Source organism: Sapajus apella, unplaced genomic scaffold (genome assembly GCF_009761245.1).
Source record: "Sapajus apella isolate SASKATOON/1434 unplaced genomic scaffold, GSC_monkey_1.0 scaffold15, whole genome shotgun sequence".
NCBI classification, from domain to species: domain Eukaryota; kingdom Metazoa; phylum Chordata; class Mammalia; order Primates; family Cebidae; genus Sapajus; species Sapajus apella.
Genome location: NW_022436955.1, coordinates 10,933,312 through 10,946,363, shown reverse-complemented (window position 1 = coordinate 10,946,363; position 13,052 = coordinate 10,933,312). Strand labels below are relative to the sequence as shown.

At 50.0% G+C, this 13,052-nt stretch overlaps 2 protein-coding genes and 1 non-coding gene across 8 annotated transcripts in view; 2 read left to right on the top strand and 1 right to left on the bottom strand.

The window, feature by feature from the left end:
• Nucleotides 1–268: 268 nt before the first annotated feature.
• Nucleotides 269–4,149, top strand: TPPP3 (tubulin polymerization promoting protein family member 3). 2 transcript variants are annotated; one of them, XM_032284251.1, is made up of 4 exons: nucleotides 269–451; nucleotides 2,843–3,036; nucleotides 3,324–3,477; nucleotides 3,594–4,149. In XM_032284251.1, the coding sequence occupies exons 2-4, from the start codon at nucleotides 2,849–2,851 to the stop codon at nucleotides 3,780–3,782; spliced, it is 531 nt and encodes a 176-aa protein (XP_032140142.1). In that variant the 5' UTR covers nucleotides 269–451; nucleotides 2,843–2,848; the 3' UTR covers nucleotides 3,783–4,149. The 2 variants fall into 2 exon arrangements, with proteins under 2 accessions (XP_032140142.1, XP_032140143.1); XM_032284252.1 differs by lacking the exon at nucleotides 269–451 and adding an exon at nucleotides 2,635–2,748.
• Nucleotides 3,111–3,277, top strand: LOC116555864. Its single transcript, XR_004270711.1, has one exon. It is a non-coding gene; the product is annotated as a U1 spliceosomal RNA (small nuclear RNA).
• Nucleotides 4,150–8,557: 4,408 nt separating the features above from the next.
• Nucleotides 8,558–13,052, bottom strand: part of LRRC36 (leucine rich repeat containing 36) — a 57,302-nt gene continuing 52,807 nt past the window's right edge. For 3 of the 5 annotated variants that reach the window (XM_032284235.1, XM_032284239.1, XM_032284240.1), the window contains 2 exons: nucleotides 11,023–11,137; nucleotides 8,558–8,893 (listed from right to left, as the gene is read on the bottom strand). In XM_032284235.1, coding sequence (XP_032140126.1) covers nucleotides 8,668–8,893; nucleotides 11,023–11,137 — 341 coding nt within the window. In that variant the 3' untranslated portion in view covers nucleotides 8,558–8,667. The other 2 variants (XM_032284238.1, XM_032284237.1) reach the window with 2 other exon arrangements.

Sequence of the window (13,052 nt, the reverse complement as noted above, 5' to 3'; positions counted from 1 at the left end):
CTGGATCTCCCCTGGAGATTGGGGCCGCTTTGAGCTTTAGGCAAATCCCAGGATGGGAGGCAGTTTCCACGGGGGTCGTGGCGGGAAGGGGGGCGCTGTTCGAGGACGCCCCGAAGTGCAGAGTGCTGGTCTCGTCGCAGCGAGGACCAAAGAGTTACTGGGGGGGAGGGGTGGGATGCGGCTCTCGGAGCGGTGCGGAGAGGGCGGGGCCTCATGGGCGGGGCCGGTATGACCTTGGTCACTCTCCCGCGGAGACAGCCTCGGGGGTGGGACTCGCCGTCTCTATGGAGACCGAGAAACAGGGGATAATACGGCGGAGCCGCCTGGGCTGCAGTCCCACCCGGGAGCCGGCAGGGAGTGGAGCTGCGGAGCCGCCTGGTCTCGCGCGTCCATCGGTCCATTCCTGCGTCCTTCTGTCCATCCGAAGACGCACTTCAGGAGCAGCCGCGAGGTAGAAGCCCATAGGATAGTCAGATGCCGACCACCTCAATCAGTATCCTGTACGATGAGGGTTGGGGGAAGCAGCCTGGAAAGTGTCCCAATCTCGGGCGGTCACAGCGAGGAGCCAGCTGAGCGGCCCTGCCCTGGCCCCAGGCATTCCACCTCGCAGCCCCCACCTCCTGGTCCGGCTGATTGATGACTCCAGCTGTCCCAGTGGGAGCGGGACGGGTGGCCCCAGTTCATGGGTGTGGCCACTCCATCCATGGCCTGCAGACCCATGGGGCTGCGGCCTGCACCCCAGCGCCACCTGACTGCGCTGAGATGACCAAGAATCCATCTTCTCACGGACGGGAGTGAGCACTGCACGCAGGATCCTCCCAGTGCTTGGGGCAAGCACCCTGTGGCATCCAAGCTCCCCTGGACGTTACTCTTGGTGAACCAAGTTCAGGTCTTCAGTTTCCTAGTGGGAGGTTACACCCAGGGAAAGGGAAGGAGAGTGCAGTATGGACTGGGGTTGTGGTGCTGCAGAGGCACCTGTAACATAGGAGCCACTGGTGCTCACAGTCCCAGAAACTGCCACTTAGGGATTCGGGAGTGTGGTAATTGGGGAGGAGTTTTCAGTGTCAAGACCAGTGGTGGCAAAAGATGGGGCAGCTGGGTGCAGCCCAGGCTGTGGTCACTGGAGGCCCTAGTGTAAAAGGCAGAGCTAGAATATGGTTGCTGAGACTGAGGGGGTGGTCAGGAGGTGGCAGTGGAGGGGGGTGTGGTCGGGGGTTGGGATCTTTTTGCACAGGGGATCTCTGAATAGTACCTGGGAGTCTTATAATGTCAGTGTGTGGATGTGGACTGGGGCCTTCAGTGCAGGACTGAGGGTGTGGCCAGAGGGCTACGGGTGTGGGGACAAAGGGGTGCTGAGGGTCAGGGCGCCTTGATAAAGGGCTGTGGGTATTGGAGGGGGTGAGTGGCTGAGGCTGTGGTTGGGAGTCTTAGGAAGGGATGTAGGTTTGTGGCCAGGGGCCTCAGGCCCAGGGCTGCAGGTGTGGGGATGGAGGAGGCTGCTGTGCAGGCTCAGGGTGTGGCCAGGGGCCTGCAGCAGAGGGTTGTGGGTGTGGGGAGCACTTTAGTGGAGGGCTGTGGGTGCGGCGAGCACTTTAGTGGCGGGCTGTGGGTGTGGGGAGCACTTTAGTGCAGGGCTGTGGGTATTACCGGGGTTGGTGCAGGCTTGTTTGTATATAGTTGGGGGCCGGAGGCTGAGGGCTGTGGCTGTGGGTGTGAGGATGGAGGAGGCTGCAGTGTAAGGCTGAAGGTATGGCCAGGGGTACAAGGCCCAGGGCGTGACAGGCCAGAGCTGAGTGCACAGGATCGCTGGGAATGTGTGGCTGAGTTCAGGGCGTGGCCAGGGGCCTCAATGGAGGGCTGTGGTGTAGACATGAGGAAGTGTGTTTCAGCCACATCCCCACTTGCCAGCACGAATCTTGGGGTTTGTAACTCTACAGACCCCACCTCAACTAGCCCCTAACCTCCTGTTCCCCTAAAACACCACAGTGGAAGGTTACAGCCCTAGTGGGTGGCAAGGGACCAGGAAGCCACGGTTATGCCCCAGGCACAGGGAGTGCTGGCGTGCCCCACCCGTGGCTCCAGATCCCCAGCCCAGCCCAGCCCAGCCCAGCCCCTCAGCACTGGGAGCTTCTCCCTGAGCCGCCCTGACACCATCCTGCCCTTAGCAACATTCTCCAAGCAGCACTACCCTCCCTTAGCAACCGTCTCCAGGCTTCACAAACTGTGGCCAGGCCAGCCCCAAGCTCCTGCTCCCCTCATGTTTTTGTTTAATAGCAAATAGTAACAAGGCCCTGCTGGGCCAGCTGCACCCTTGCCCAAGGCATGCACCCCTGCCCAGACTGGCTCTTGCTGGGTCCTCATGACCCTCTCAGAGACGCCATCCTCATTAAATGCCTGTCCAACCAGCAGCCTGCCTGGCCCCAACCCAGCTTGGCGTGGCGCTTCCAGGGAGGGGGCCTGCTCTGCCACCCTCACTTCCATCCAAGCAGGCCTTGTGCCAGGGTCAGACAAAGCCAGGGCCCCAGCTGCTGCCCTCACAGTCTTTCTGGACAGTGCCACTCTGTTCCTAGCCTACTGTGGGCATCATGATTTCATCTGCTGAACCCTGCTCAGAGCCAGGGCTGGCATTAGTGACAAGACTGTGCCTCCCGGGGATCTTCCTGGGGGTTCTGAGGCCCAGGACAAGAGTGACTGGCCCCTCTCCCCAGGCAGCTCCAGCTCCGACTGTCTGTAGCAGAGCCTGCCCAGGTCTTGCAAGTTTTGGGTAGAGGCCAGAATGTTCTGGGCTTGGGGAAGGGGAAGGGCAGCTTGGCTGGGAGGTGACCCAGGTGGGTCTCTACAGGGTGGCATGGCAGCGAGCACAGACATCGCTGGACTGGAGGAGAGTTTCCGCAAGTTTGCCATCCATGGCGACCCCAAGGCCAGTGGGCAAGAGATGAATGGCAAGAACTGGGCCAAGCTGTGCAAGGACTGCAAGGTGGCTGACGGAAAGGCTGTGACAGGGACTGATGTGGACATCGTCTTCTCCAAAGTCAAGTGAGCCCTAGGCAGCCCCTGCTTCTCATGTTCCCAGGGGGTGGGGAACTGGGGGGGCTAGAACCAGGGAGGACATAGAGAAGGGGTCAGGGAAATACCATGATCACAAAGATCATTCTTCCAGGACAAACCTTATCTATTGTCCTCCAGAGGTGCTGACTCCTGAGATTTCCCCAAATATGGGAAAGAAACTCAATTGCATAAATTGTGGTGGCGGGGACTGTGTTTGTGCTTTCCCCAGGGGGAAAAAAAAAGGGGAACACTGATGATGCCCACATGCCTGGTAGGGGGAAGTCTGCTCGGGTCATCAACTATGAGGAGTTCAAGAAGGCCCTGGAAGAGCTGGCAACCAAGCGATTCAAGGGGAAGAGCAAGGAGGAGGCCTTTGATGCCATCTGCCAGCTGGTGGCGGGCAAAGAGCCAGCCAATGTGGGCGTCACTGTAAGTGCCCTGCTGGTCTCGGGTGGTCAGGGAAGCGGGTGTGGGGAATCTTGACTGTCGGTGGGAAGGGCTGGGCTCTCTCACCAGGTGTCCCTGGGGAAACTCTGTCCAAACAGAAAGCAAAAACAGGGGGTGCTGTGGACCGGCTGACAGACACCAGCAGGTACACAGGTTCCCACAAGGAGCGCTTTGATGAGAGTGGCAAGGGCAAGGGCATTGCGGGACGGCAGGACATCCTGGACGACAGTGGCTATGTGAGTGCCTACAAGAACGCGGGCACCTATGACACCAAAGTGAAGAAGTGAGGCTTGGGAAGACCGTAGCCCCAAGTGCGGCTGCTCCTGCCAGAGGCTCAGGCCTGGGTCTAAGGGGCACATGGAGCAAGAGAGCCTGGTTCCCCCCCTGCTGGACCTGCCACCCAGAGCTTCCTGCCTAGTCCCACTGGGCCGGCCCACCAGGCCTCTGACCCAGGCTGCTCCTTGGCCCCTTCCTCCTCCTTTTCCCACCCCAACTTCTGTCCACCTGGGGACAGTCTATGCCTGTAGCCTCACGACCCCAACCCAACCCCGGGCATGGCTAACCCCTGCCTGCTTGCCTCATATTTAAGCTGCTGCTCTGGCCAAGTGCCTAATTCTAACCCAGACCTCAATAAAGACACCTTTTGTACCAATATGACCTGGTTGACGATGATGGGGATAATGACATTCACACCCCAGTGATCTGCTCAGTGTTATCAGCCCACTGCATGCCACACACTGCTCATCTCTCCCCTTCCCCTGGCAGTCCTGCCCAGAAAAAGGGACACATAAATTCCCTTCTGTGAGCACAGAGCCGTTCTGTCTGAGGAGACTCCTGAGGTAAGTCCAAAGCCTTTTAGCTGAGCCTGACGGGAGACCTGACATCTAAGCTTGCTTTCCTGTGATCAGTGCCGGGTTTGGAGACTCGGCCCCCTCTCTACTTTCACAGCAGGAGCCGACTCCGCCTGGGCCAAGCCTTGGCAGAGGCCCTAGAGCCAGGCCTCAGCTCTCAGCCTGCGAACAGGGGCTACCAAGGCAAGTCATTCTGGGCTCTGGCTCAGAATATCAGAAAAGGCAGGGCCAGGCAGAACCTTAGAGAGTAGCTCATCTGACTCCGTAATTTTATAGCTGAGGAACGCCCAGAGAGTGGAGGGGGCTTCTGCAGACTAGACGCCAGACTAGTCTTGCCGCCCAGGCCAGGATCTTTCTAGCAAGCAAGCCCCAGCACTGACTTCCAAAACTGGGACTGGCTGACTGGTGATGGGGCTTGGCACTCAACACCAGCCTGAGGTGGGAGGCAGGGCATCCCTCAGTGAAGGGGCCTCCTCCTCTTTGATGCCCTCTCATCTGTTCCACATCCCCGGTGGGGGAAGGGGAGGCCTCTCTGGTCCTGAGGATGCCTGGGTGTTTCCAGATCATCTCACTAAGGTGCTGGGTGTTTGACAGAGCTATTCCCAAGCCAAGGCTTTCAGGCCACCTCTCCTTCCTTCCTTGCTGTGACAGTGGGGCTGGATGGGACTTTAGGGCCTACCCAGGAAAGAGTAGCTCCCAAAGGGGTTAGAAAAGGCGTAAAAGGCCCAGTTCCCAAATGCCTGCTTTCCCCACTCAGATCACAAGACAAAGCAGCACCATTGTTTACCCTCTCATCCCACAGGCTGTTGGGGGGTGGTCCTGCCCAGGTGGCTTCACATCCCTGGAGCCTAGCTTACCTTAGGGACAGGGTATAGCAGAATAGTGTGGCTGGAGACAGGGATGTCAGGCGGGAATCAGCAGGCAGCAGGTGGGCACCTGGCCACAACAGAGCCTTGCCTTGCAGCGCAGCTCCTCCTGACCCTGCTGACCACTTCTCCTTGAGTGGCCCAGGGAAGAGCTTTAGGGGCCTTCAGGCAGACCCTCCCACCAGCAAATGTTAAGCGGCAGAATGGAAGGCATTTAATGAAAAGAAAAAATGCAGAGGAACAATTCCTCTAGCCTTGGAGAATTCGTTTGAATTGCAAGCTTTACTTAAAATGAGCATAATAGGAGTGAAAACCAAACCCTCTGGCTTTCACCAAAACAGCCTCACAGGGAAGCGAATTTAATTGTGTTCCAAATTGGGTCAGGCTCCCACTATTCCACTGCAGGTGACAGTACCATCCAATGGTAGAGGGACCAGCAGCTCCTCCTTTACTGTGACTGGCAGTGTGGCTAGAGGAACACAGAGAGAATGGTTGAGCCCTCAAACCCCACCTCATAGGAGTAAACTCCCCTCTTCTCAAAATGCCATTAGGGAGCCTGAGGGAATTCAGAGCCCACTCAGGGCCAGGAGGACCCTAAGACCAAATGGGTCTAGGAGAATCTGGCACATGGCAGTGGCCTAGCGATGCCACTGCTCCTCCCCTAGCAGTGTCCTTGTGGTTGAAAGCTTTGGATACCCTTGCTAGTAAAATCAGGCTGGACAAAGGAGAGGTTAGAATTGGAGGGATGGAGTCTTTAAAAACCTGCTCTGTCCTGAAATACTGCAGGGGGAAAAATAATTTTAAAAAATAAATAAAATAAAAACCTGCTCTGTATGGCTGGGGAAGTCCCAACCCGAGAGTGGCTCTGCCCCTCCCTCTGGGCACAGAACCTCCCTGAGGACCAGTCTCTTGTTTGCTTTCTGGTGGTAGTGCCAGGCCTAGGCTGTGGGATTCTGCTCCATGTGTTTTCTGCTTGTTTCAAGGGTCTTCTGCTCTCCATGTTGAGTCCAGTTAGCCCCGCAGGGTGACAGCTCTTTGGCTTTCTCCTTGACGTCGCAACTCCTACCCCAGCCCTCTAGACCAAGTGCCATACAGGGAAAAATCAGAAACACAGAGGACTTCCCCAGGAGTGGCCAGCAACCCTAGCAGGTGCCTGGCCTGGGGCAGGGCCAGCCACTTTCAATGACAATGGAAAATGGGGTGGAGTGTGGCTCGGGCTGGGCCAGGCCCTTTGTTCCCTTTTAGATGTGTCCCGCGCAGATCCTGGGGCTGGCATCATCAAATGTTCATGGGGAAGCAGGAAGGGCTGGGGTGAAGGAAAGCAGTGCATTATTCCTCCCCACCCCCTGGTATGTCCATTAGGTTGGCCTGTACACTGGGCTGGGACCCTGAAATATGGCAACTCAGGGATGCAAGGCCACTGGCTGACACTCCCCTACCTGGGCAAGATGATTTGGCTATTTCTCAGTGAGACAAAGACAGGCCCAGGAGAGTGGCAGCGGGGGTGCAGGGAGGCTGCTCTTACTGCCGTTTCCACAGAGCGCAAGCTTGCTCTACCTCCCTCAGAGCCTCGCAGCTCAAAGAAACCTCTGGCTCCTCTGTACAAGCTGCTTTTGGGAAGCCACTTAAAATCTAGAAGTCTGTGGATTTATAATAAGTTAGAAACGTGACAGTCATGTCTCATTAGTATGGTGGTGGCTCTCCTTCCCTGCACAGCACACTATCAGGGGTGCAAATAAGTTATCTAATCCTTCCACCTGTCTCTGTCTCTGAGGTGGCCCTGAAGGTGAAGAGAAGTACCACGTGGCATTAGTTGAAAATCCTTCACCCTCTACACACTCTCTGGTGACATTAGCGCTCTGGGAAGCCACTGAAGCAGAAACATATTTAGAACTATTTGCCTCATCTTTCCCCATTGATTTTTTAAATGCCCAATCAGGATTAAAAGTACCGAGCACCCACATGTAAACTGGATGCTGAGCCCAAAGCTCAGTACTCAGAAGTGGCATATCTAGTGTGGCCTGCCTCTGCCTTCTCTCTGGGCTGTCTGGCTTCCTTTTGGTCCTCCCCTACTTCACACCATGGTCAACCCATTCTCATAAAGAAAGCTTCTTCTTTTTTTTCTGGAGACAGGGTTTTGCTCTGTTGCTAGGCTGGAGTGTAGTGGTGCAATCATAGCTTACTGCAGCCTTGAACTTTTGGACTCAAGCGATCCTTGTGCCTCAACCTCCCTAGTAGTTGGGCCCACAGGCATGCGCCATCACACCTGGCTAACTTTAAAATTTTTTTTGTAGAGATGGGGTCTAACTTGTTTTGTAAAATGATCAAAAAAAAAAAAAAAAGGAAAAAAAAAAGAGATGGGGTCTACCTATGTTATCTAGGCTGGTATCAAACTCCTGGTCTCAAGCTATCCTCCCACCTCCGTCTCCCTCAGTACTGGGATTACAGGCAGGAGCCCCTGTGCCTGGTCCTGAGAAAGCTTCTCAAACCCAGTCTGTCACTCCTCTGCCTTCCCAATCTAAAATCTTCAAGGAGCGGTGCAACCTTGCTCCTGTTTACCTCCTCTCAGCCCCTCAGCTCCCTGAAAAAACCACATCCCTTCCCATTTCCCGGCCTTCTCGCGCTGCTGCTCTCTGCAGCTTCTCCCCATTGCTCTCGCCCTCAGCCACATGCTTTGCCTGGTAACCTCTTCATGTCTCCCCGCTTCATGAAAGATCACTTGCTCTGGGGACATTCTCATGACATTACACCTCTTCCATGTCCCACATTTCTGTCCCTGCCCCACTATCCCCCTGGGGGGGGGTGTTCCAGACTCTTCTATGTACTCTTGGCCTAGGAGGCTCTGCACCCCCTGTACCTGCTACCGTTCTTACTCATTCTTCAGCTTCCATTCAAACAAGCCTTATTGACACCCTCTCCAATCCTACAGTGGGCATTATTCACTCTTTCTCCCTCTTCAGGGCATCTCTGGGCTTTTGTTTAGACCTATTTGGTACCAATCCCAAGCTTTGGGCCCCATCACATTAGTTTTTGCTTTTTTCCTTCACTAAATAGTTGGCTGCTCCAGGGCAGACACCAGATGTTGTCAGCTTTTCACCATGGCAGGAGGTAATCAAACCCTGTTTGACGAATCTGGCGGATGTTCTTTTTTAACTTTCTACCACACAGTTGCAAAGGACACAGGGGAAAAATGTCTAGTGTTTTTTTCCCTTTCAACATTTTCAGCCAAATGTCTCCATGCAATGTCTATACAATTGCTGGAACCAAGTGCCAACTGTTTCTGTGGGCAGAAGGAAAGAATGACTCAATAGGAGGAGATAAATAAAAAGTGGGACCAATACAATCTAATTAGAATACATTTCTTTCTTAATCTTTGTGAGTACATACACCATACCGGTGTCAATGGCGGTGAGAGCCTCTGTGTGGACCAGGGAAGCTGTGGTGTGAGTTTCATGCTAGCTCCATAAGCCAGGCTCTGGGGTAGCATCTGAGACACTCTGTATTAGATACTGACTGGTATCATGTGCCACTGGTGAGGAGGAAGACAACGTGCTTTTCCCAAAGGGTGATGATCTCCCCAGATGATGACCCTTCGCAGGAGGCAGGAGCGCTTTCCCAGAATAACCTTTTGGCTCCTTATTCAGCTGCTGCAGCAGATACTCATTAGTTACCACCAGGGATCTGAGGTCCAAGGGAAAAAGGCAGTCATGAAATCATAAAAGCAAGAGAGATACCATGCAGACCCAAAATATTTCCCAAAGACAAATGTGAAATGAAGTCATATCTTTAAATAGAAAGAACTGTCCAATTTATGATTATTTTAAAAGCAGACCTACAGTTTCTTCATTACAATTCTGTTTATGTTCCAGACTTACTGAAGCAATAATACATTTCCCATTTTACATATAGCTAGTGCTTGTTCTGTTCTCTCCAAAGCACCTTGATGATGAGGTAAGTAGAAACCCTGGGTCACTGGCACCTGATCAGGCCTCCAATTTCTACCCCAAATTGTAACACCTATTTCTAATCTATCCTGCCACTGCAATTCACTAATGGTGCTAGTCATGAGTATACTGAACTCTGCATTACCATCTAACTTTTTTTTTGAGACAAGTTTCGGTTTTGTTGCCCAGGCTAGAGTACAATGCGGATCTCGGCCCACTGCAACCTCTGCCTCCCAGATTCAAGCAATTCTCCTGCCTCAGCCTCCCAAGTAGCTGGGATTACAGGCATGTGCCACCATGCCCAGCTAATTTGGTATTTTTAGTAGAGACAGGGTTACATCATGTTGATCAAGTTGGTCTCAAACTCCAGACCTCAAGTGATCCACTCGCCTTGGCCTCCCAAAGTGTGAGATTACAGGCGTGAGCCACCACACCCGGTCTGTATTATCATCTAATGTTAAAAGCCATCCACACACTATAGTACCATTTTTAACAGCAAAATATGTTAACCTAAATGTCCATTTATAGAGGACTAATTAAATGAATGGTATATCATCCACACAACTGAGCACTATGCAACTAGAAAAAGGAATGAGAACTAACTCTACACACCACTATGAATGGATTTTCATAAAATGTTAAAGCAACACTGTGTCTTATGTAATAATGAGGAAATACAAATATACACTCCTACAATAGAAGGATAGTGGGAGGGAAGGAAAGGATAGCAAAGACAGATAAGGAAGCTGGATTTTTCTGGATTTATCTTATACAGTTGACATTGGGACTGTGTAAATGTTTTACGTAATTATGAAAACAAGATTAAATCAAAAATTTTTAAAAATTCCATAAGAATCAGAAGCAAAATAAAACAAAGGAAACTGTATGGTTTAACACACACAAAGATTATTACTGTTTAATTTAAAAGAGGGTATTTTGACTGTACATCACTAAAGCAATATATCCTAATGTTTTGAAAGTGTGGTCTCCAGACCAGCAGCAACAGCATCACCCAGAAGCTAATTAGAAATGCAAATGTTCAGTTCCCAACCCAGACCTGCTGACTCAGAAACTGTGGGGTGAGGCCCAGCAATCTGCATTTCAACTTGTACTTCAAGTTAATTCAGAGGCATAACCAAGTTTGAGCACCATATTATGCTATTCTGTTTACTTTTGTAATGTTTGAAATAATGAGAAGCTTTTCAGAACAATCCAGAATGGTTCTGGGTCTAATCCTCTGAATACAAAGCTAACCAAATGAAAATCAGGAAGTGAAGTTGGAGGTTGAAGGTTTGGGGATGGAGTGCAGTGAAAGTCCTCATAAATTATAGGCAAGCCAAAATCTCAAGGGCTTCTCTAAATGTAGCCATAGTCTTGAGGTGTCTTCTGATTTTTCTGCCTGACTTGTATCCTGGGGGTGCTGTTCTTTAAGGGCTGATGCTGTTGAGCTCCTCTGAAGGAAACTCATACTTTGGGTTCTTTCCCTATCACTCCCTGCCGAGTGCTCTTGAAGTCTTACGTGACTGATAGCAGGCATTTTCCAGAGGAGCCAGATGGCTGATTTTAGGGGTATATACTGACCTCCCAAAAAAGTTAGCTGACCCAAACAAAGGTCCCATCAGATCCAGTGAGAAGCTAATTATCGAGGTGTTGCAACCCACCAACACTAGCAAAGACAGTCCCTGGTGTGTCCTGGGAAGCAGTAATTTTTATAATCCCTGAGCTAACAGGCCAGATACAGGAGGTTTATACATAGAATGGAGTTAATTTGCAAAGTGTATAGATATTAACTTTCCAGGTAAAACAAAGGAGACAAAAGGAGTGAATATCTGCTTCTAGAAGCAAGCTAGATAGACCCTCTCCTACCTCTGACTTTCATGGAGAACGGCAACTGTCTCCTCCAGCTTTTTCAGCTGGGCAAGCTCCTGGTTCAGGCAAGTGACCTGCATGGTCAGCTGTTGGTTTTTGTGCAGAAGATCATCTACAAAGGGCACAGTAGCCAGGGGTGAACATGATTCCAAGCTGCTAGTCTTTGAGCAGAATATAAGTATTCAGATGGACATCCTGAGAATTGGGGGCCCCATGGCACCACACTTCACACTCCATTCACCATTCTCTTACTTGGAGACAGGAGATCCAGTAGCAAGAATACGGGGTTTGGCAACAGATCTGAATTAAAATTCAGCTCCTTAATATTGCACATATTAGTTCATTTTTCTGACTTTCATTAGAGCTAATAACTTTGCCACTTAGCACTGTTATGAGGATTAAATGCCCTCACTTAGCATAGGCAGTCAATAGATCCTAGGTCTCACTCTGTATTCTCCATTTTAGTTTGTCTTGTACATCCTTCACTTCCTATATAGTATATGAAAACATCTAGAATAGTGTCAGACACATAGTAATAACTCAATTAATACTTGTAGAAACTTAAATTGTGTCTAAGACACTCATACCTAACTTCCCCAATATGCTACCACTACCTGCAATAATAAGGTAGGTAAGAGAACAGGGACTCTGGTTGTAATGATGTCAATCTTCTATAATCGTGCTTCTTAAACTTTTTTTTTTCTTTTGTGATGGAAAAGAGATGTACTCCCAGGCTGGAGTGCAATAGCTTGTTCTCGGCTCACTGTAACCTCTGCCTCCCAGGTTCAAGTGATTCTCCTGCCTCAGCCTCCCAAGAAGCTGGGATTATAGGCGTGTGCCACCATGCCCACCTAATTTTGTATTTTTAGTAGAGACAGGGTTTCATCATGTTGGCCAGGCTGGTCTCGAGACCTCAGGGGATCCGTCCACCTTGGCCTCCCAAAGTACTGAGATTACAGACGTGAACCACTGTGCCCGGCCTTAAACTTTATTTTGCTTACAAGTCACCTGGGGATCTTGCCAAAAATAGGTTTTAATTCAGTAGGTCTGAGGTGAGGCCCCATTTGTTTAGCGCGTTCCCAGGTGATACTAATGTGGATCACATCTTGAGTAGGAGGGTTCCAGAAGATGGAAAACAAGGCTGCAAAAGCTTGTTTATCACCAGTAAGCCAAAATACTATACTGGGCCTCCTGGCTGAATGAAAGTAAGAATCTAGTGGATAAATACCTACTTTTAATTTCAAAGTAGGTAAGTGGAGACTGATACCTTGATTATTCAAGCTTGTGAGTAACAGATACTGCTAATATTTATTTATTTATTTAGTGCTGAGATTTAGCAATGGAAATTCAGTGCTTCCATATCAGAACTTCAAAATCAAGTTCTTCATATAAATCCATATACCTGTAATTTGCTTAAGGGTGCTGAGCTAGTCTGTCAAGGGCAAACTTTATCTAAAATACTGGCCTAAACTATACTGATAATAAAGTAGTACAATCAAGATTTAAATAGGATATTATTTTTCACTTATCACAATGGCAAATTTTGAAAAAATGCCCAGTGTTGTTGGCAGGGTGGATTGAAGGGGTATTCAAGTACACTGCTGAGGTGAGTGTAAATTGAAACAACTTTCTTGGGAGTTATTTATGTAACAAAAGCCTCAAAAATATCCCATTCTTTGACCCATTAATTCTACTTCTAGGACTGTCTCCTAGGAAAATAGTCTGAAATGTACCAAAGATTTCTGTATATAGACATTAATAGCAGCATTATTTATAATAGTATAAATATTAGATATTAGGACTCTCAGCTCCATCAAAAGGGAAGAACGTTAATCTCAGAAAAGCATTTTGATTCTAGGGTCTTTTCCGTCACTTCAGGTCCTTCTTTTGAATGTTTAGAAATTATTATTTTAATTTGTTCTTTCATTCTCTAGTGAAGGAATAGAAATTATTTAAAATTATTTATATTCTAACTATTACATAACCATTATAATTAATGGTAGCTTTATAACAGCAAACATTAAAAA

Coding starts and splice junctions, on each gene's coding strand:
- TPPP3 (XM_032284251.1), top strand. CDS start 2,849: ATGGCAGCGAGCACAGACATCGCTGGACTGGAGGAGAGTTTCCGCAAG. Junction 3,037..3,323: donor ATCGTCTTCTCCAAAGTCAA/GTGAGCCCTAGG, acceptor CATGCCTGGTAG/GGGGAAGTCTGCTCGGGTCA. Junction 3,478..3,593: donor CAGCCAATGTGGGCGTCACT/GTAAGTGCCCTG, acceptor CTGTCCAAACAG/AAAGCAAAAACAGGGGGTGC.